This window comes from Leuresthes tenuis, unplaced genomic scaffold (genome assembly GCF_036924035.1).
Source record: "Leuresthes tenuis unplaced genomic scaffold, fLeuTen1.0.hap1 SCAF_11, whole genome shotgun sequence".
NCBI lineage: Eukaryota > Metazoa > Chordata > Actinopteri > Atheriniformes > Atherinopsidae > Leuresthes > Leuresthes tenuis.
The window spans coordinates 28,012,530-28,036,990 of NW_027325365.1; the positions used below are offsets into that span (position 1 = coordinate 28,012,530).

Genomic DNA, 24,461 nt, shown 5'->3' on the forward strand with positions numbered 1-24,461 from the left:
ACTGCTGCAAGATTTGCTGGACACAATATAACTACCAAAAGCTATTGTGGTTTGCAAATGTGCAGCACACACACAAAAGGAACAGACTTTATAAGTAAAGGAAATGATTTTGTAGATAAAGCTGCAAAAGAAGCTGCAATGTCACACATTTTAACGATGACTATGGAAAATTATGTTTTAAAAGACATGCAACAACAAGCACCAGACAGCAAAAGAACTATGTGGTGCAATAAAGGAGCAATTTTGAAAGATGACATCTACACTTGACCGTTGGTGGAAAACCAATCTTGCTAAAATCCATGTATAAATGGGCAGCAATTGTGGCACATGGGCCTTGCCATGTGTTAACAGGAGGCATGAACAGTATAATAGAACAATATTATACTCATAATGGTTTTACTACTTATTCAAAAAACTTTTGTGCACAATGTCAGATTTGCATGAAACATAATCCACAGGGAAACATAAGACCACGAAGAGGTTGATTCCCTAAACCAGAGTATCCTTTCCAAGAAATACACATGGATTTTATCGAGCTAAACAAATGTAAAAACCAGAAGTATTGCTTGGTAATAATGGGTAGAGATATTTCCATGTTATTCAACAGATGCCCTGACAGTAGCAAAAGCCTTATGCAAAAGAATAATACCTACTTTTGGGATTCCACAAAGGATCAGGAGTGATAATGGAAGTTATTTTGTGAATACGGTGATACAAAAGTTAGGGGATCACTTCTGCATGAATTTAAAAACCCATTGTGGTTATCAGGGATAGTGGAAAGAACTAATGGAACAATTAAGCTGAAACTGAGGAAAGCAATGGAAGAAACAGGGAGAAACTGGACTGATTGCATAGACTTAGTTCAGCTAAGCATGCGGATAACTCCCACACAAGGTCAATCTTTAACTCGAAATAATGTATGGAAGACCATATTATATCCCAGACCTTGCTAAATAGCATGCCACCAGTAGGAGGATGACGACACTGTAATGGAAAATGAATTCTTATATGCATTGTATTGAGTGTTACTGTGCATGAACTGCAAATGACCGAGCTGCAAGGTACCACCCTGCCCTGTTTTTCTTAAAGTCCTCTTTACAATGGTGGGCTGGTTATAATGACATAGCTGCACTTTGGGGGGGACAGGGTTAGGCTGGTATTTACGACTGTGTCTGGGTAACCTCAACTGATGGTTGGGGAGGGAAGATAGAAGAACAATCAACTATACCCAAAGAGAGACGACGTGATAAGAGGGCAATATAACTGTGTTTTTGCCTTTTGCAATCAGAGCAACTCTGTATTTTGTACTGTGTTGTTCGCTTTTGCAAGATATTATTATAAAAGCCTCTTATCTCCTCAGAAGAGAATAACTGACTCTGTGCATTACTAAATTTCCCCAACAACACTCTAGCAAGTTATCTAAAAAGGATGTTCGAAACGGAAGATATAAGTCAATATAATAATGTTCCGAATGAGACTTTGCCATTACAGGTTGGAGCAGAGCTTAACATCGGAGACTGGGTCTTCACGAAGGTGATAAAGAGGAAGGTGTGGAACAAACCGAACTGGGAAGGCCCATTCCAGATCCAAACACTTCAACCGCTGTCAAGGTCGAGAGACGTGATACTTGGATACACAAGAGGTACTCTTTGCCTTCCCCTGACTGCTAGAGAGGGAAGTCCAGCTACAAAGTGGACCAGGTGTATAGATCCTGGTAAACTCAACGCTGGTGAAGCAGGGACATCTCTCTAGCACTTAGCAGGGCAAGAGGCAGAGAGCACCAGAGAAGAGAGGAAAAGAAGAAAAAAAGAAAGGTTAAAAGTGATTGTTGGTAACAGGACTGGTCATAAGTCTCTTTGCGGTTCTACCTATTTTAGGTTGGGAGACTTATGGGAAATGGGAAAAACAAAACAGGTCCATCAGGGCACTGTTAAGCAGCAAAGGATATTGCTGAAGCAGGGAAGGTGCATATCTTTGGAACTAAATGGAATGTGTGTCACCAGGAGAATCATCAGGAGAATCTTTCAATTTTTCAACTGTCTGTGTCCTTCTTTCCTGGCTGAAAAAGGAGGAGCGTGTTCTAACGTCTGATACCTAAGAACACAGTACCAGGTGGATCTTTAAGAAAAGCGTCCTATCTGAAGAATTGAAGGAGCATTCAGGAGTTGGCACTTCTATATGGTCTAACATGATGAATATGTTTGGAAGATATCGTGCCATGATTCTATACTGCAGCAGTAGTGTGCGGTTGTTGTTGTGTGCCTTGTCTCCGTTCTCTATGTACCAGGTTGGTGGTCCACACCATAGAGGGACACCCTTCTGAGTTCAGAACGTTGCTTCTCAGGAGGACGAAGAAGATGAAGGTATGAATGAATATCATCCGGACCTACATCCAATGTCGCACATTGTCCAAGAAGCTGACAATAATTGTGTTTAGATGAAATAAAATGAAGAACCTTTTGAGTGTAAATTGATAAGGTTGTAATACAAATGAAGTTCTTACAGAAAGCTAAAAGGACTTGTAAGATACTGATGTGAAGGTTGACATTTATTAATGATAAACAGGAGGGAAATGTCAGAAAAGTTTGCTTATTATCATTAAATAAAAGTCACAGCCAAAGAGGCCATTTCATATCAAAACTTCACAAGGAGAAGTTGGGAGACAAAGAGAACTGTGTTTTAAGAAGGAATGTTGTCTCCCCACTGATTGTTATCTTTATAGCTCCCCAAATAAGGAGATGCCTCCAAACTAAGGAGATATGCCAGACCTGGGCACATAGGGGATTGTATGTATGTGTGTCCTGTTTAATTTATCAAGTGACTTTATATGACTTTATAAGTGGAACATTTTCCTCACAATCAAACTTCTTTGGTCATACTTTGAACATTCCTCCTTGGCAATAGATTTATAATTTCATATAAAACCTCAGACGTAATCTCAGGTTTGTAATAATTTTACTCATAAAGTCAGTATCCAAAGATAACCTAAATTAGACAAACCTCAACTTTGTCCAAGCAAGCTTTACATGTTAGCTCAGGTTAAGAACTTTGAGGCTCTTCAGCTAAAAGAGGTGCAATATATACTGTCAGATAAATCCAGCGATCCACATCATGACGAATCTGTTTATTAGAAATCAATTTATTGCAGTATTTGAATTTAAATACTCACTGATCTCAACTCTGTGGTTTGGGGATCCAAAAAGAGACAATAACTGAGTCACTGTGGTGCAGTAATAACCAGTAACAACCATGTTGGAAAAACCCGGAGGATGGCATTGGCTGGAAAGTCCCACCTCCTACTGAGCAGCGTAAGAGGCAATTAATACTCAACTACAACACTGTTCATCGGGTCACACCCGGCAAGGATACCAGGCCTTGCCATCTACCAGAGAGTTGTTCATCTTCCTAATACAGAGAAGCTGAGGGAGACAGATGAGGGCTTTGTTTGTCAGGCAGGTTTGCTCATGTGGTGTCTTTAAAGTGGCAGACAGCAGAAATTGAACTCACATATGAATCATACCACCTTTAAACAGGACTTTACCCGGTATCAGCAGACACACATACACTATATTCGCTCATCTGCCTTTACAAGCATATGAACTTAAGGGACATCCCATTCTTAATCCATAGATTTTAATATGACGTCAGTCCAGTATTTTCAGCTTTAACAGCTTCAACTCTTCTGGGCAAGCTTTCCACAAGGTTTAGGAGTGTGTTTATGGGAATTTTTGACCATTCTTCCAGAAGCGCATTTGTGATGTCAGACACTGATGTTGGAGGAGAAGGCCTGGCTCGCAGTCTCCACTCTAATTCATCCCAAAGGTGTTTTATCAGGTTGAGTTCAGGTTGTGCAGGCCAGTCAAGTTCTTCCACATGAAACTGCTCATCCATGTCTTTATGGACCTTGACTTGTGCACTGGTGCACAGTCATGTTGTAACAGGAAGGGGCCATCCCCAAACTATTTCCACAAAGTTGAACACGAAATTGTCCAAAATCTCTTGGTATGCTGAAGCATTCAGAGTTCCTTTCACTGGAACTAAGGGGCCAGTTCCTGAAAAACAAACCCACACCAAAACCCCCGTGGCGATGTACTTTACACCACTGCATCTTACACTCCATTGTACTTGGTGATGTAAGGCTTGGATGCAGCTGGTGGTACTTTTCATCCAAGGTAAACTGTTGTACCATGTTTTGTTATTTTCAGAGATCCATTGATTTTTTTAATCTTGTATAATGAATAAGCTTCAAACATAACAAGCATAGTGTATCAGGTGACACAAGAATTATAATAAGAGCTAGATCTATTTCTTAAAGTCCTGATTGTTTTTAATGTTTTAGAATGGTCATGGCCATCAGTTTAATGATCTCATACAGGGAGCATGTAAAAAAACCTTTTTCCTTTTGAAGATGGCGCCGGTGTGTGTGACCTGTCGTCTGCCTCTATCATCTCTGTTGGTGATTGCCGATTGTCATGGACAATGTTAACTCTCTGCAAGAGTATGAACGCCGAAAACTCTTAGATTTACTTTTGATAATCTAAGAAGATCTGAACACCAAGAGAAAAAAACAATGTGTCCCTGTTCCTGTCTGGATTCACTGGTCACCTGCTCTGTGCTGCGGTTCCACCTGTCAGGAGGCTATGTCACAGACGCCAAGGCAAATGCGGTGGCCGGCGGGTCAAGCTTAAAGCCCGTCTGCTCTCTCGAAGGTCCCTTTTCACTAACTATTCATCGTTTGATCACTTTAGATTTTATACTCTTTTAATCTGGTGCAGTCTGTAACTGGTTCCACGCATGAACACGCACACACACTAGACCTTGTTTTTTCGCGGGGCTTATCTGTGAATATTAGGACACTTGTGATGCTGTGTTCTCTAACCACATGCCTGTTCTATTTGACATTTATTGTCCCTGCCTGGATAAGCCGAGCACTCCTACTCGGCTCTGTCGTGTCTCTAACCCCTTCACTGCTGCTAATTTCTCAGCTGCTTTTAACGGTAACATGGACATTAACCCAGGATCGTCCCTAAACTGCAGAGTTGACCACGCGGTTCCACTCTTCCAGTGTACTAACTTTGGGCAAGGTGGCCCCTTTTACAACCAGCTGTCCCAAATCTACACCTCAGCCCTGGCTAAATGATGTCACTCGCACCGTCAGACGTGAGTGCAGGAGAGCTGAGCGCAGGTGGAAGAACAAGCTACAAGTGTTCTTTGACATGTTGGAGAACAGCTGGCAGTGTTACCAGAATTCTGTAAAAGCTCAGAAAAATAAATATAAAAACCTGGTCTTGACCCTTGTGTTTCCTCTAACTTTAGGCCAATCTCCCAGCTCCTGTTCTTTTAAAAAATATTGGAGAAAGTTGACTTTATGCAACTACAATTCCTTTTTGACAGAAATGGTATTCCTGGGGTGTTCCAGTCAGGGTTTAAAAACCTCCACAGTACAGAATTTACATATTTTTAGCTACCGATTCTGGCAACTGTGTTGTCCTTGTGCTTTTAGACCTAACTGCTGCTTTTAATACAGTGGACCATATACTTTAACTTGTTCTACTCTTACACAGACAACGGTCAAATTTACATTCCCCTCAAACAGAATGATTGTCATTTGGTCCAAGCACTGTTAAAATGTCTCAATGACATCAATGCATGGATGGCGTTAAACCCCCAGAGCTTTAATGACAAGAAAACTGAGGTCATACTGTTCTGTTCAAGTGGCTCCCATGGCACACCCCTGATCCACTGTGATCAATTTGGGGGTGAAAATTGACTCAAATTTGAAAATCACAACTGAGAAAAATAGCCAAATTAATGTCCGTTTTGTCAAGGCAGGACTTGGAAAAAGTGATCCAATGCTTTTATTTCAACTCGTCTGGACTATTGTAATGCTATGTATGTGGGGGTCAGCCGGGCTTCCCTCTATAGTCTTCAGCTCATCCAGAATGCTGCTGCTCACCTTTTGATACAAACACATAAGAGAGAGCACATCACTCCCATTCTGGCCTCCCTCCATTGGCTCCCAGTGTGTTACAGATTTTATTTCAAAGTTCTTTTATTTACATCTAAATGTCTTCATGACCTCACTCCAGCCTACCTCTCTGACTTATTTCAGTCGTACATTCTGTCGCACTCTCTGAGATCAGCTGATCACCTGCTCTTTGTCATTCCGGGGACGAGGCTGAGGCTCAGGGGTGATCGGGCTTTCTCGGTTGTGGCAACAAAACTGTGGAATGGTTTACCAATCCATATCAGGCAGGATTCCTCCCTACCTGTTTTTAAATCTCTCTTTAAGACATCTGTTTTCCCTGGTATTCACAGCATGAGTTATGCTTGCATTTTCCACATGTGAGGTTGTGTTTGCTACATGTGTTTTATGTCTTCTGTGTCTTTTATTCTATTCATTTATTAATTATCTTTCGTGTACAGCACTTTGGTCAACTATTGTTGCTTCAAATGTGCTTTATACATAAATTGGATTGGATTGAAAATATGAGCACATCTTGAATTTGAGGGTAATATATCGGGACAAGAGCAACTAAAGGCTGGAATACTAAAGTGGTACTGAAAAGAATCAGCTGAAAGAACATGCTGCAGTAATTAGGTCAACTGGCAACAGGTCACTAACATGACTGGGTATAAAAATAGCACATTAAAGTGGCAGAGTCTCTCAGAAGTAAAGAATGTTAGAGGTTCTGAAATCTGCAAAATAATGTGTATAAAAATTGTGGATCGATTTCATATTAATGCTCCTTATTGTAAAATGATGAAGACTTTAAATATTTTATCATTTACAGTACATTATATCATCAAAAGATTCAAAGAACCTTGAGACATCTCTGTGTGCAAGGAGCACAGATGAAAATCAATATTGGATGTCTGTGATCTTCAGGCCTTCAAGCACCATTGCATTAAAAACAGACACAATTCTGTCCTAGAAATCAGTGCATGGGCTCTGGTACACTTCCAGAAATCATTGTCTGTGAACACAGCTCACCGTGCCATCCACAAATGCAGGCTAAAGCTCTATCATGCAGGGAATAAACCATATGTGAACATGATCCAGAAACACTGCTGTCTTATCTGAACCAAAGCTCATTTAAAATGGACTGAGGCAAAGTGGAAAACTGTTCTGTGGTCAGATGAACCTTCAATTATTTTTGGAAATCATGGACACTGCATCCTCTATAATAAAGAGGAGAGGAACCATCCAGCTTGCTATCAGTTCTCAGTTCAAAGCCTGCATCTCTGATACTATGTGGCACGATGTGTGGTAGGTAATGATGTAAAGGACCCAGATGTAGACACAGATGAAACCAGAGGTAGAAGAAACAAAGACTGATTTATTAAAACAAAACAGCAAAGGTGGCCAAGATGGACTACCATGAAAAATTAAACTGTGCAAAACAAAACCTAAGAACAGACATAAACGACTGGGATCAAGAACAAAAACAAACTGGGAGGAAAAAAAACATTGATTAGTAATGGCAACAGCAAGGATTTGACAAGGACTGAGAAAAACAGCTGACGGTGGTGCTGATCAGACCGGAGAGACACTGAGAAAACTATGGGTGAGTATGAAACTAGAAACAAAAACAGGACTAAGGCAAGACAACACCTAAACCAAAACTAATAAAAACAAAACATGAAAGGAGCTGAAAAAGCAAACTAAAGACAGCTCTCCCTTTATTTCTTTGGGAATGCCCATAATTTCACTTTTTGTGACTTTGATTCTTATGGTTTTGTTAGATGTCTGTATCTGTAGTGAGTTGTAACCGTTCATTTGCTGGTGTCTTGGCCAGGATGCTCTTGCAAAAGAGATCTTTGATCCAAGTGAGACTTTTAAAGGTTAAATAAAGGTTACAATAATAAAATGTATAATAATACAGTAACAATCTCAACAGTAGTGCAAAACTCTGCCTTCCACTTCTTTCTTCTGAGAAATATGACCTTTTGCAGTTGCTGACTTTGCCAGGAAACTACTTGCTTGACTGTCCAACTGATCACAACATTTGCAAATGATTCAAGAAAAAACTTTACAATCAGATTTATCTGGCAAGTGGTTGCAAAGTGGCTCATGTGTATTAAACATCTTTCATAAAACCAGCTCTCATCTGCAGAACAGCCTCATTTGAAATTCAATCTAATTCTAACATTGAACACTAGGAGGCATATCATCCAGGAGTTTCCATGTATGTGGAAACAAGGTGTTCAAGGGACAAAATTAACTGTTACTATACATTTAATACAATGAGCGTTATATCAAATGACAAGATCCCTTCTAAATTGAATGGATAGAAACCATCCAACCATCCATCCATCTATTTTCTATACCCGCTAAATCCAATTCAGGGTCACAGGTGGGCTGGAGCCTATATGGGTAGGAATCCCCTTGTTATTTGTAAGAATGCTATCGTGAAGTTGTGGATGCAGACCAGAGGCAGCAGTAGTAGTCATCATGGTAGTTATGGTAACAGTAGTAGAGACTAAGCCGAAGTGGTTCAGAATCAATTAATCAATCTGCACCTTTGTAACGTGTTGATGCCACTCTGACAAAAGCTTAAAGTGATAAGTTAAAAGTACTTTAAATGTGGATTGGGGCCAGTCTTTAATTATTTGAGTCGCCCACACAATCAGTCATCTTCTAATTTAATCCTGATTTTTATTTGAGGAAATTCTGGCTACCAGCAGGAAGGCCCCAGTGCTTTACTTTGACCGTAACACAAAAAATATACTCATACGTATATTCAAACAAAAATGTTTAAATATATTACATAAATTTTTGTTCAGTCCAGTCACAAGCAAGGCCTGTTGTCCTTAGTTACAAAATTGAATTTCTTATTGTGTTGTGAAATTTTGTTTCAATTTGCCTTTTGTTGCTATGTTTTCGGCAATGATGTTGCATCTTTTCTTTTTTTGCTTTTGTTTAAATTTTCTCCAAATGTTGTGGGTTTTTTTTCATTTGCTGCTGTGCTCTGTGAAATATTGTTGCCATTTCTCTTTTGTTTCTATTTTCTGTCCTATACTATAGAAAAGTAGTGATCCTTGTTTAAAAGTGTAAAAGTAGATCCCGGTTATATCATTAAAATTTGTTTCTTACCAGGTCCTCTTGCCAAGAAAAATCCTCTCATGTCAAGAAACTCATTGTCATAACCATGCCAGCCATTCTGCCATGCTGAGGGTCCCGCAGTGTCATTTTTCCAAAAGGGCAGTCTTGTCTTATTCTGCAGAGAGCACACACACGCACAGCCACGCACACACACACACGCAGCCTTAAGACTTAACAATAAAAAAATCTTAGTTTCAAGTACAGTTTAATGACGTTAATGGACTCAATAACAACATTTGGTGCTGTTAAATGCTGTTTCCCACTGAGATCACTGTGTGTGCACTAGATAAAAACAATTCCAACACGACAAATGCATGGAAGTTCCCGAGGTCCTCAAACATCATCTATGTAAGAGCAAGGAAACTAAACAAACACAACTTGATGATGAGAGCTATCGAGGTCCTAAAACAACATGTTTTTCTTTCAAAATTAAACGTTTTCAGCTTGTGCAGCCTGACTCCATATTTGACATCCTTTGCCAATCCATCAAGTGAAAAAAGGAGCAGCAGGTAAAGAAAAGTGGATGTTGTACAGGTGAACATGCTGTTGTAATACTGTGTGTTACCTCAACGATAAACCAGCCTGGCTCAGCCACCAGAGTCAGGGGGGAAACAAACCTCCCCTTTTTGTAATGGAACCGTTCAGGGATCTCCTGTTTGGCATAGACACGCATGTTAGGGACCTGGGACACTGCAGCATACACCTAGAATCGCACAAACACACACATGGAATCAGCATTATTTAAAGGGATTTTAATATGGAACTTGATTCCTAAAACATCTATTAATTCAAAGGAAGTATAACAAGATGATGATGATCTAAATCCAAATTTCTACAGAGTTGCCAATTAAAATTTCCAATTTACCAGATCAAATGCTTTTTCTGCATCTAGAGAGATGATTGTGGTTTTCAAATTGTTAATGGTAGAATAATCTATAATATCAATTAGTCTGCATGTGTTAGTGGAAGACTGTCTACCCTTTATAAAACCTGTTTGATCAGGATGTATAATGAAAGAGCTTACTTTTTCTAATCTTTTTTCTAATCACCGTGCAGCGGTTTAGGAGTGTGTCTATGGGAATTTTTGACCATTCTTCCAGAATTAGAAGTAAAATCACATGTAGCTGGAAGTAATTTTAAGCCTTTTTGCAGGTTCTTCCTTCCTACACACCTTCCTCACAGTCCCCTCATTCTTATTCCTCATTCCTCTCCTCAGGTCTGGAGCAGGATCTTCCATCCTTTCTGGCTTATGATGGCCCTCAAGCCTTACTGCAGCTCTGTTCTCCTCTGGCATTCTCCTTCAATACTTATTTCCTGTCTTCTGCTCTTTGACTGACCAAGTCTTATTACAAGCATATTATTTTATTTTCAATTTTCTTATCATTTTCACTCCTTTCAGTCTCTTTCTGTGACCTCCTTTTACAATACATGTTAACTCCCTCGCCTTTTAGATTACCATAAGAGTTTGTTTAATGTTTATTAATTTAATTATTAGTTTGAGTGTCTGTCATTCAGTCATCATATTACTGCTAATGTTTCTCGTTATGTGCAGCACTTAAGAAATTTCTCAGTGGCTCAGTGTTTGAGTATGTAACAATACTTCGCTCAGCATGACGTATCATAGGAGTTTAATAATTTTCCAATAATGTACGTCAATACATTTAGTTACTCCCTTCCAGTTGATCTGTTGTAATTGAAATCTAATCAGCTAATGTATAATGATTACAGTCTTTATAATTTCTTCCAGGTTAAAAAAAAATTGTGGAATTTAAAAAGAAATAAGGTTAAGTAGTTAAGCAAACACTATACACACTGTGAGCTTGACAAAGCAGCCACTTTAAAGCAGTAACAAGAACTGGAGCATTCCAAATGCAGCTTTCCTCTAAGTCTTGTGCCATTTGATAAAAATATCTAAACTTTACTACAATCATGTAGCATCCTATCTGTTAGATTAGCTGATGCATCCCATGTATTTAGATGAATGTCTCCTTGATCTGAACCTAAATGTCAGTAATTTTTATTTTGTGGCACCAGATGAATATGAATGAAATAGTCTTAACTGTTTTGCCTGACTATCTTCAATACAAATAGCACAGTGGGAGGACAAAAAACAGTGATGCTGATTTCACCTCTTGGTATTTGTTGTCTTTGGGCCACAGACTGACCACTGGTCCTCTGTCCATCATCTTCACAATGTCTGTCATGTGGATATGCTTGTCCAGCTCTATGACCTTCTCCATCCACTGGATCTTTGTCATACCATGGTCTGAAAATAGCAGCACATTCAGCTGGTTCACCATGTTTAGTTCCTGCAAGAATATTACAAGCAACACAAATGCATGAAAATATCCCAAAAGAAAAGGTGTACAAATAAAAAAATGTTGTAGTAATTATGGTGTTATTACTTTGATTTTGCTGTTGAGTGTCTGCATGGCCAAATCCAGGTGATACACTGCTGTTCTGACCTCATGAGAGTCTGGACCAAAGTGGTGTCCCTCTACATCTATTTTCTCATAATACACTGCTGCCATGTCAGCTTGACCTGACCTGAACAAACACACAAACACACACACATGCATCTACTTGCATTACAATAGGAAGAACTCAGATGATGCAGTAAGATGTGCAAATATGACACAAAGATAATAAAATCTGTTTTTGGGAATAACCTTTCCCAGGTTATAAAGCACTGCTTTTCTGAATCACTTGTGAGTGTTTTCACTACTTAAGTATAGAGTATGTGAAAAATGTAAAAATATTCAACATCATATAATGCAATAATATAGAAAGTATTTCATTTTTGTATATGATGAAAGTAGAACCCAACTATCACAAATCTGATTACAGCTAAAGATTATTTTCATTATTATTTTTCATTATTGAGGAGGCCTTAGCTCAGGGGGAAGAGCAGTCATTTACGAATCGCAAGGTTAGATTCTGGCTTCCTGCATACAAAGAGTCCTTTGGCAAGACACTGAACAACATGTTGCCTCTGATGCATCCATCAGTGTGTGTGATAGAAAAAAAAGCTCTCTGTAGCCTGTAGAATTGTATAGACTAAGACGTGCTGCATGAGTGCAAGTAAATGAATGAATGTGGCTTGTAGGGCAAGGCAAGTTTATTTGTAGAGCACAATTCGTACACAAGGCAATTCAAAGTGCTTTACAGCTCACAAGAAGGCAAATAAAATCATTAAAACATAAAAATAACTCTAACATGAGATGTACTTTGACGCTACACCATGAAGAGACTTGTACACGAGCAGAGCTGTTTTAAAGTCTATTCTCTGAGTGACAGGAAGCCAGTGCAGAGACCTGAGCGCTGGACTAATATGGTCATATTTACTGGTTCTAGTCAAGGCTCGAGAAGCAGCATTCTGGATGTACTGCAGCTATCTTACACCCCATTTAGAGAGCCCAGTGAGCAGGCCGTTAAAGTAGTCTTACCTGCTGGAGACAAACGCATGGATTAGTCTTTCTATGTCTGGTTTAGACACTATTCCTTTGATTCTCGTAATGTTTTCTAGATGGTAAAAAGCTGCTGATGATATTGATTTAATGTGGCTGATCCTTATGATGAACAAAAAATTTGGACCTCGTGATCCCTTGCCCGGATATGGGACACCGGGGCCTCCCGCCGGAGCCAGGCCCGGGGGTGGGGCCCGACAGCGGGCGCCTGGTGGCCGGGCCTGTGCCCATGGGGCTCGGTCGGGCATAGCCCGAAATGATGACGTGGGTCCCCCTTCCGGCGGATTCACCACCCGTGGGAGGGGCCAAGGGGGTCAGGTGCGATGTGAGCTGGGTAGCAGCCGAAGGCAGAGGCCTTGGCGGTCTGATCCTCGGCTACTGAAGCTAGCTCTTGGGACGTGGAATGTCACCTCTCTGTTGGGGAAGGAGCCGGAGCTGGTGCGCGAGGCTGAGCGGTTCCGGCTAGATATAGTCGGACTCACCTCGACGCACGGCTTGGGCTCTGGAACCAGTCCTCTTGAGAGGGGTTGGACTCTCTTCCACTCTGGAGTTGAGGTGAGAGGCGCAGAGCAGGTGTGGGCATACTTATTGCCCCCCGGCTGTGTGCCAGTACATTGGGGTTTACCCCAGTGAACGAGAGGTTAGCCTCCCTCCGCCTTCGGGTGGGGGGACGAGTCCTGACTGTTGTTTGTGCCTATGCGCCAAACAGCAGTTCAGAGTACCCACCCTTTTTGGAGTCTCTGGGGGAGGCACTGGAGAATGCTCCTACCGGAGACTCCCTCGTTCTGCTGGGGGACTTCAATGCTCACGTGGGCAATGACAGTGAGACCTGGAGGGGTGTGATTGGGAGGAACGGCCCCCCCGATCTGAACCAGAGTGGTGTTATGGTGTTGGACTTCTGTGCTGGTCATGGACTGTCCATAACGAACACCATGTTCAGACATAAGGGTGTCCATATGTGCACTTGGCACCAGGACACCCTTGGCCGCAGTTCGATGATCGACTTTGTGGTTGTATCATCGGACTTGCGGCCGTATGTCCTGGACACTCGGGTGAAGAGAGGGGCGGAGCTGTCAACTGATCACCACCTGGTGGTGAGTTGGCTCCGCTGGTGGGGGAGGATGCCGATCAGACCTGGCAGGCCCAAACGTATTGTGAGGGTCTGCTGGGAGTGTTTGTCAGAATCCCCCGTCAGAAGGAGCTTTAACTCCCACCTCCGGCAGAGCTTCAACCATATCCCGGGGGAGGTGGGGGACATTGAGTCCGAATGGGCCATGTTCCGTGACTCCATTGCCGAGGCAGCTGATCGGAGTTGTGGCCGTAAGGTGGTCGGTGCCTGTCGTGGCGGCAACCCTCGAACCTGCTGGTGGACACCAGTGGTGAGGGAAGCCGTCAAGCTGAAGAAGGAGTCCTATCGGGCCTTTTTGGCCAGTGGGACCCTGGAAGCAGCTGATAGGTACCGACAGGCCAGACGGGCCGCGGCTTCGGCGGTTGCTGAGGCAAAAACTCGGGCCTGGGAGGAGTTCGGTGAGACCATGGAGAACGATTTCCGGACGGCCTCGAAGAGATTCTGGTCCACCATCCGGCGTCTCAGGGGGGGGAAGCGGCTCACAGTCAACACTGTTTACAGTGGGGACGGGGCTTTGCTGACCTCAACTAGGGATGTTGTGAGTCGGTGGGGGGAGTACTTCGAGGAACTCCTCAATCCTACCAACACGTGCTCGGAAGAGGCAGAGTCGGAGAGCTCGGAGACGGGGCCTCCCATTTCTGGGGCTGAGGTTGCCGAGGTGGTCAAAAAGCTCCTCGGTGGCAAGGCCCCGGGGGTGGATGAGGTCCGTCCTGAGTTTCTCAAGGCTCTGGATGTTGTAGGGCTGTCTTGGCTGACACGCCTCTGAAGCATTGCGTGGACATCGGGGACAGTGCCTCTGGACTGGCAGATTGGGGTGGTGGTCCCCCTCTTTAAAAAGGGAGACCGGAGGGTGTGTTCCAACTATAGGGGTATCACACTCCTCAGCCTCCCTGGTAAGGTCTATTCGGGGGTATTGGAGAGGAGGATCTGTCGGATAATCGAGCCTCGGATTCAGGAGATGCAGTGTGGCTTTCGTCCTGGCCGTGGAACAGTGGACCAGCTCTATACCCTCGGCAGGATCCTGGAGGGTGCATGGGAGTTCGCCCAACCAGTCTACATGTGTTTTGTGGACTTGGAGAAAGCGTTCGACCGTGTCCCTCGTGGAGTCCTGTGGGGGGTGCTCCGGGAATATGGAGTGCCGGACCCCTTGATAGGGGCCGTTCGGTCTCTGTATGACCGGTGCCAGAGTTTGGTCCGCATTGCTGGCAGTAAGTCGGATACGTTTCCGGTGAGAGTTGGACTCCGTCAGGGCTGCCCTTTGTCACCGATTCTGTTCCTGAATAGGCGCAGCCAGGGCGTTGAGGGTGTCCGATTTGGCGACCTCAGAATCGGGTCTCTGCTTTTTGCAGATGATGTGGTTCTGTTAGCGTCGTCAGGCCGTGACCTTCAGCTCTCACTGGAGCGATTCGCAGCCGAGTGTGAAGCGGCTGGGATGAGAATCAGCACCTCCAAATCCGAGACTATGGTTCTCAGCCGGAAAAGGGTGGAATACTCTCTCCGGGTCGGGAATGAGATCCTTCCCCAAGTGGAGGAGTTCAAGTATCTCGGGGTCTTGTTCACGAGTGAGGGACGAATGGAGCGTGAGATTGACGGGCGGATCGGTGCGGCGTCTGCAGTGTTGCGGGCTCTGCACCGACCCGTCGTTGTGAAGAGGGAGCTGAGCCAGAAGGCGAAGCTCTCTACTTACTGGTCAATCTACGTTCCCATCCTCACCTATGGTCACGAGTTGTGGGTAGTGACCGAAAGAACAAGATCGCGAATACAAGCGGCCGAAATGGGTTTCCTCCGCAGGGTGTCTGGGCTCTCCCTTAGAGATAGGGTGAGAAGCTCAGTCATCCGGGAGGGGCTCGGAGTAGAACCGCTGCTCCTCCGCATTGAGAGGAATCAGATGAGGTGGCTCGGGCATCTGGTTAGGATGCCCCCTGGACGCCTCCCTGGGGAGGTGTTCCGGGCACGTCCCACTGGGAGGAGACCCCGGGGAAGACCCAGGACACGCTGGAGAGACTATGTCTCTCGGCTGGCCTGGGAACGCCTCGGGGTCCCCCCGGAAGAGCTGGAGGAAGTGGCCGGTGACAGAGACGTCTGGGTTTCTCTACTCAAGCTGCTGCCCCCGCGACCCGACCCCCGGATAAGCGGCAGATGATGGATGGATGGATGGATGTTAAAGTTCAATATTACCCCTAGATTTCTAACTTGATTATTAGGTTTTAGAGAGAGAGTCTCAAGGTGACTGATAACACTTTCTCTTTGTTTCTGTGGGCCACAGACAATGATTTCAGTTTTGTCTGAGTTTAGCTGGAGAACATTGTTTTGCATCCACACGCTGATCTATCCGATGCAGTGACACAATGCATCCACAGGCCCCTGTTCTCCTGTAAATAGATCTGAGTGTCATCTGCATAGTGGTGGTAGGATACATTATCGCTGTGTATTAGCTGGCCTTATGGAAGCCTGTACATATTGAACAATAGGGGTCCCAGGATTGACCCCTGGGGAACTCCACAGGCCAATTGGTCTGAGACACAGTTACCAATTTCAACAAAATACTTCCTGTTCTCGAGATAGGAATTTAAACAGTATAAAGCACTACCAGAGATTCCCATCCAGTCTTCTAACCTCTGTAATAAAATTGCATGGTCAGCTATGACAAAGGCAGAACTCAGGTCCAGCAGAACTAAGACTGAAACTTTGCCTGCGTCTGTGTTCAGGCGATATTGATTGTCATCTTGATCAGAGCTGTCTCAGTGCTGTGGTGGGGCCTAAAGCCTGATTGGAAAGCATGTTAGACAGGAGAAAGTCAGTGAGATGTTGGTATACAATTTTTTCTAAGGCAGGTAGTTGTTCAGTACTGTTGCATCAAGATTGCTCTTCTTTAGAAGAGGCTTAATGACAGCAGTTTGTAAGGCCTTTAGAAATGTTCCAGTCTGTAGACTGTTACTGACAAAACAGTCGAAGAGATCATCTGCAGTGTGAAATGTGTCAGCTCTAGGTATCTAGCTGGCTGCAGAGTAGTTATTTGTGTTGTGGAAATTAATGCATTTTCAATGCCATGAACTTTGTCATTAAAGAATATTGCAAACTCATTACACTTAGATGTAGAAATGAGTTCTAAAGGCAGTGAAACTGGAGGGTTTGTTAATCTGTTTACTGGAGCAAACAGGACACGAGAGTTGTAACTGCAGCTTTTGATGATTTCAAAATTTCCCTCGTTCTACGCAAAGTCTGGGTGAACACATAGCTTTTCCTTGTATATCTCATAATGAACCTGGAGCTTTGACTTGCGCCATTTCCGTTCGGCTCTCCGGCATTCCCTTTTCTGTCCCCGGACCAACTCTTCTTCTCTTTTGCCTACTTTTAACCATTCTAACCTAGTGTAAAAGTGCTTTGAACAGTGAACAAGACTAGAAAAGTGCTGTTAAAGTACAGCCCATTTATTCTACTAAATTAATTGATTAACTGAATGTGAAATACACAAAGTACACTTTGGAATTCTTTAAACCCATAAAATTACTTAAAAGGAAAAAAGGTAACTTTTTTAACAACAGTTAGTTAATAATAATTTTTTTTTCAAGAGGTGGAGAAAGTTAATAAGACAATAAGGAGGCAAAGCAGCTTAGAAGATGCTTGTGATTGGGAGATGCAGGTAGATTTAGGAGGAACGCTTGTTGTTCCCCAAGAAATAGCGTCTACAAATCTAAGGCCTGATATAGTCTTGTGGTCTAGGAGTAGAATGAGAGTCTATTTCATAGAGCTGACTGTTCCTTGGGAGGAATTAGTGGTAGAAGCACATGAAAGGAAAAAGCTTAGGTATGTGGAGTTGGGGGCAGAAGCAGGGCAGCGAGGATCGAAAGTTAGGATATGTCCAGGGGAAGCAGGATGTAGAGGATTTGTTGCAAAGTCGGTTGTCTCATTGTTGAGGGAGTTGGGTGTAAGTGGACAGAGTGTGAGGAAAATAGTGAAGGAAATGTCAGATGAGACAGTAAAGTCCAGTCAGTGGATTTGGATTAGAAGAAGCAATAGTACCTCTGGGGCCAGCAGGGGGAGCACTTAGGGTAAACCGACTCTTGGAAGAAGCAAGGAAGAAATCCAGGATATATTTAAATGGAGGGTGTGGCCCATGTGAGCCTTTTGAAACCAGGCGGCCATTTTAGGTGAGTTGGCCTTTATAGCATTGTTTTTGCTGGCATTTTGAGTGATTGTAGGACTATTTAGGTGAGTTTGTCTGCTGAATCTGCTAGTGTGTCTAGCAGTGTGTCTGCTGAATCTGCCTCCAACCTCTATACTTTCATTACCCCCTACCCGAACCAGGGTTTGTATCCCCACCCCGCTGTGTGCAGTTGTGGCAGAAAATGTGTTTTTGTGGTTTGAGGAGCAGTGATGGCTGGCATTAGGGGAGTGACTCTGGAACGCCAGTGATCACTATCTAGCCTCCTGGAGGTATTGTGGGCCCAACTAGATGAAATACTGATGAAAGGAGGTTCCCACCTAATGACCCCAATGACATGTTGGACAGCACTGCCAACTGGTCTATAAAGGGAATTATTCACCAAGTCTGGTCCATTTTTTTTAGCACAGGTTTCTTGTGTTTACTTTGAATAATTAGTGTTTGGAGCAGGTATTTGAGTAAATTCAGACCATACGCAAATGTTTACCTGCCACTCTCTCCACTGAGAATGCTCCCCCCAGTACGCCTCAAATAACTTCTCCTCCTATTGATCTAATGAATGAATTAATGGTTTTATTTCGAACATGAGAAAAACAAACAAAAACAACAAATCAAAATAGTCAAAACGACAAAAAATGAATTAATAAATGTTGATCTTAATCTTAACTGACAGTCGGTGTTCATCTTTCTAGATGCTATATCTTCTTCACCTGAACTTTTCTCTGACGAGCTAGGTAGTTGTGGTGGTTTCCAACTCTAGTGTTCTCTAGTCCTGACTCACTCCCCTTATTCCTTTCCTAATGATTCCTCTAAATTATTGTAGCTGGTGACTTTACTGAAAGGCAAAGATCTGGCCTTGGCTCAAGCATTTTTTCAGACTAACTGCATTGAATCTCACCCATTCACAGCCTTTTTTGGATGGGTTTATGAGGACCTTTGATCACTGTACTGCAATGAAAAGACTTAAATCTTATATATACACACACATATATATATATATATATATATATATATATATTCAATTAAATTCATCCACATACCCGCTTAATCCAACTGTTGTCATGTCTCTGTCATGTTTTGTATTTTTTGTCATGTTCTGTGTTTCTGTCTTGTCTTTAGTTCTGCCATGTTCTCACCAGTTTCCTCAGTCCTCTCTGGTCTGGTCATCAGTTCTACTCCCTTCACTTGTGTTCATTGTCATCAGCTGCACTCATTCACCAATCACCCTCCATCGTATTTAGTCTCCCGGTTGTCATTCACTCATTGTCAGATTCTCACTATCACTCATGTTAAAGTCAAGTTGTCAAAGTCAGGTTTGTTACTGTCACCTATCTTCTCAGTCAGGGTTTTGTCTATTCTTTAGGTTTTTGTTTTGTCAGTTTTTTTTAATTCTGGCATTAATGCCTCACTTTTTGTTACAGTTCTTTGGAATAAACCAAGTTTTCATTTATAAATTTGCACACGGGTCCTCTCTCCTCATCTTCATGCCTACATTCTTGACAACTGTAGGGTCGCTGGGGGGGCTGGAGCCAATCCCAGCTGTCATTGGGCGAAAGGCAGGGTACACCCTGGACAGGTCTAATTTAAAGTAATTTGATTTAATTTAATTTAATCAAATCCTCATTATTTAACAGCCTTATTATTGATCATAAAATAGAAATGTTTTGTCTAACAGAAATCTGGTTGCATTTAGATTTAGAATTGCAAGTATGCTGGCCATAACAATGGGGCAGTTACAAGACACTACCTGGGATGAGACCAGGATAGTCTCTGCAGCTTCCCACCTGCTGGAACCCCCCCCCCCCCCAAAAAAAAAAATCAACACAAACACAAAAGGAGCAAATCCTCTTGTGCAAAAAAAATTTAAAAATTAACACAAAAACTTTAACTGAACAAAAACATCAAACTATTAAATGTGGTTTGCTGAATATTAGATCTCTCCTTTCGAAGTCTCTGTTAGTGAATGATTTGATCTGTGATCGTCATATTGATATATTTTGTCTGACAGAAACATGGCTGCAGCAGGAGGATCATGTTAGCATTAATGAATCAACTCCCTCTGACTATTTAAATGTTCACGTTCCTCGAACCACAGGCAGAGGAGTAAGAGTGGCAGCTATCTTCAGATCAGGGTTACTAATCAGTCCTAGACCCAAGATTAGTTTTAGCTCTTTTGAATCTCTGATTCTCAGTTTTTCCCAAAGTGGAAATCACAAAAACCTCGTGTTTGTTGTTGTGTATCATCCACCTGGCCCTTATTCTGAGTTTCTGTCTGAATTCACAGATGTTTTATCACAGTTAGTGATGAGTATAGATAAAGGCATTGTAGTGGGTGACTTTAATATTCATGTAGATGTTGAAAATGACAGCCTAAATATTAACTTTAATTCTATATTAGACTTTATTGGATTTTCTCAAAGTGTTCACAGACCTACTCACTGCCTTAATCATACCCTTGACCTTGTGCTGACTTATGGCATTGAGAGTGAACAGTTAACAGTGTTCCCTGTCTTGTCTGACCATTTGTTGATAACTTTTTAATTTACATTACTTGACTATACGGCTTCTGAGACAATTTTTACACATAGGTGTCTATCAGAGAATGCTGTAACCAGATTTAAAGAGTTAATTTCATCATCATTTTCTTCACTGCCATGTGCAGATATGACAGAAGATGGCTACCTACATTTTACTCCAGTAAAACGTGACTCTCTTGTTGACAGCACAATGCGTACAACACTGGACAATGTTGCCCATCTGAAAATGAAGGTAATCAGTTAGAAGAGGTAGTTTAATAATGTATAAGAAAGCCCTTTGTAAAGCTAGAACTGCTTATTATTCATCATTGATAGAAGAGAATAAGAATAATCCCAGGTTTCTTTTCAGCACTGTAGCCAGGCTGACAAAGAGTCGGAGCCCTGATGAGCCATGTATTCCTTTAACTCTCAGCAGTGATGATTTCATGAGATTCTATATCAATAAAATTGTTTCTATCAGAGAGAAGATTGATGGAAGTAGAGCAGCTTTAGAAGTATCTTAAGAACCTGATTTGTATTTCGATAGCTTCTGTCCAGTTGATCTATCTGAGCTAACAACAGCAATAGTCTCATCTAACCATCAATTTGTATTTTAGACCCAAGCCCAACCAGACTGTTCAAGGAGGATTTCCCCCAAAACCTACACCTTATTTCTGGCAAGAAATACGTTGATCTACTCACCGAGAACAGTTCGGCGAAAGTCGGCATCCTTCGGAAGCTATTTAGATAACTCGCGATCGGCATATATCCATATAACGGAGTGAACGGGGCAATGACGATGCAGCCTCTAAATAAGGCATTATCTGTCTTTATTTCACCAATACTTTAAGACGAATGAATGAACAAACGTGTACTATAGCTCTGTTAGCTCATAGATGCTGTTATGTGGCTACTTGCGGCTATAGTAGAGCTAACGGAGGGATTTCTACACAGGCACTCTACTGGGACCACTTCATCCTAATTGCTATGCTGATGATACTCAGCTGTACTTATCTATGAAACCAGATGAAACCAATAGGTTGGTCAAACTACAAGCATGTCTTAAAGACGTAAAGACCTGGATGACTCAGAACTGTCTGCTTCTAAATTCAGACAAAACTGAAGTTGTTATCTTTGGACCTGAGTGCTTCAGGGATAAATTGTCTAGTTATATAGTTACTCTAGATGTTTTTTCCTTGGCTTCTAGTTCTACTGTGAGGAACCTTGGAGTTATTTTTGACCAGAATTGATCATTTGACGCACATATAAAACTGGTTTCTAGGACTGCCTTCTTTCACCTTCGTAATATTGCTAAAATCGGGAATATCCTGTCTCAGGGTGATGCAGAGAAACTAGTCCATGCATTTGTTATTGGGCTGTCCCACATATTCTCTGAAAAAGCCAGCTGATCCAAAATGCTGCAGCCAGAGTTCTGATGAGAACTAACAGGAGAGATCATGTATCTTCAGTTTTAGCTTCTCTTCATTGGCTCCCTGTTAAATTCAGAATAGAATTTAAGATTCTTCTCCTCACATGTAAAGCTCTTAATGACCAAACGCCATTGTATCTTAAAGATCTCATTGTAAGATATTTTCTTGACCGAGTACTTTGCTCCCAAATTGCAGGTTTATTTGTTGTTCCCAGAGTTTCTAAAAGTAGAATGGAAGCCTTCAGTTATCAGGCCCCTCTCTTGTGGAATAAGATGCCAGTAAATGTCCTGGAAGCAGACACCCTTTCCACTTTTAAGATTAGGCTTAAACTTTCCTTTTTGATCAAGTTTATAGTTAGGGATGGCTCAGGTAATCCTGAAACATCCCATAGTTAAGCTGCTATAGGCTTAGACTGCTGGTGGGCCTCATCTGTCACACCTTTCCTCTCTTTTTCCCCCTGTTTAATTTGTGTGATGTTAATAACTTGTGTTTCCCTGTTCCAACAGGTATCCTTTGAATGGTGTTATGGTGTTTTTCCCCCACTTTTCTGTCTTTTCAAACCCCAGCAGGTCGAGGCCACTCTCACACAGCAATAAATCCTGAGTACAAAGAGAATAACTTCCTGAGGTTTTTATGAAAAATGAAGGTCTCTAAATAAGGAGGAAACAAAACTAGGAATAGCCTTGCAGATTAGAATCAATGACTAAGACAATGCATAGACAAAGCAGACCAACAAATTTATGCATACATAATGAGTAACAGAGTCAATAGCAGAGCCCTGAAAAGTGATAATAAATGGAATATTTGATTACTTAGATTTTCCATTCGTCAACATAATGTATTTAGTTTTTTTGTATTCAGAATTAGTTTTAAAGCAAATAAATTGCATTGAACTGTAGCGAATGCAAGTTGCAGCTGACTGAGAGACTGATAAAATGAGGGTGCATATCATGTTATCATTGGCATTAAAGTGAAAATTTGCATCAAAAACATTTTGATCAAAACCACTGACATTTAGAATGAGGAGGAGCGGTCCAAGGATAGTCACACCTGCAGTCACACCAGCAGACCTGAATTGAAACCATTTGCCTGTACACATTGAGATCTGCCTGACGGGTAGTTTTCAAACCAGCAGACAGTATGATGTGAGAGTCCCAGACTAAGAAGTATTTGCCTTAGTAGCACATGATCCACAGCATCAAACACTTTAGATAGGTCAATAAAAAGAGTAGCACAGTGCAGCTTGTGGTCTTGAGATACAGTAAAAATTCATTAAGGCTGCTGAAATTGTACTATGCATTTTTTTAAAACCAGATTGATAGTCAGATAAAAATGTTTTTAGCAGATAAAACTTCACTTCACTAACAAAGAACCAAACAAGAACTGGAGGAAATGAAAGGCTTTTTAAAACTATTTTAATCACATCAGTAATTTTTATTTTTATTTTTTTATTTATTTCTTTTATTTCTTTTTTGAGAATCCACAAGAATGCATGGATGAAGTTCAATGATATTTAATTTCCATCTATTAATTCAATGTTTTCCAAAATTTCTCTAGAACTTTTTGATCACTTAAAGTTTACATGAGAAAATAGTTAATTAATAATTTTACTAAATATTGGCCTTTGGACTCTTATTCATATTTGCCAATAACTAAGCAGGCTCCTGCTTAATCCCCAACATAGTCTACCATCCAAAGAACAAAACCACATATTGACCAAATCCAACCTGTTAGGGGTTCAAGGTGATGGAAAGAGGAGAACCCATATGAGCGAATGGAATCAGCCAGACCGGAAGCTAATGGAAACTTAACGCAAGGTTTATTTGAAAACACTGCAACCAAAGGTGGAGCAGAGGTGGAAATACACAAATTAAACTACGTGAAAAAAAAAAAAAAAAAAAAAACCTAGATTACTGACAAACCAGATGGCAAAAAAATCAGACAAGCAATGAAACAAACTATTGAGAATAACCATGAAGAAGGCAACTGCAAGGATCTGATCCTGACTAGGACAAACCAAGGAGCATAAATACTGTGGGGGAACTGATGAGTGAGTGACTGAAACTGAGACTGACTGACAACATGTGAGTGTGAAGCAGAAGACTAAACAGAGGAACTGAGGATAACTACTGGTGAGCATGTGGAACCGAGTGAACTAGAAACCAAACAGAACTGAGGCAAGACAAGACCAAAGCCATGATAACAACAAATGACAAACCATGAGAGTAGCTACACACGTGGACAAAATTGTTGGTACCCCTCAGTTAAAGAAGGAAAAACCCACAATTCTCACTGAAAGCACTTGAAACCTACAAAAGTAACAATAAATAAAAATTCATTGAAAATTAAATAATCAAAATCGACTTTGTGGTTGTATCATCGGACTTGCGGCCGTATGTCCTGGACACTCGGGTGAAGAGAGGGGCGGAGCTGTCAACTGATCACCACCTGGTGGTGAGTTGGCTCCGCTGGTGGGGGAGGATGCCGATCAGACCTGGCAGGCCCAAACGTATTGTGAGGGTCTGCTGGGAGCGTTTGTCAGAATCCCCCGTCAGAAGGAGCTTTAACTCCCACCTCCGGCAGAGCTTCAACCATATCCCGGGGGAGGTGGGGGACATTGAGTCCGAATGGGCCATGTTCCGTGACTC

The 24,461-nt window shown here is 42.0% G+C and overlaps 1 protein-coding gene across 1 annotated transcript in view; it reads right to left on the minus strand.

Moving 5' to 3' along the window:
- Positions 1-24,461, minus strand: part of enpp6 (ectonucleotide pyrophosphatase/phosphodiesterase 6) — a 48,161-nt gene that overhangs the window by 4,005 nt on the left and 19,695 nt on the right. Inside the window, exons 4-7 of the mRNA XM_072396258.1 lie at positions 11,512-11,653; positions 11,236-11,415; positions 9,672-9,809; positions 9,098-9,221 (exon numbers count right to left, since the gene is read on the minus strand). Of these exons, the coding sequence (XP_072252359.1) occupies positions 9,098-9,221; positions 9,672-9,809; positions 11,236-11,415; positions 11,512-11,653 (584 nt within the window). The remainder of the gene's footprint in view (positions 1-9,097; positions 9,222-9,671; positions 9,810-11,235; positions 11,416-11,511; positions 11,654-24,461) is intronic.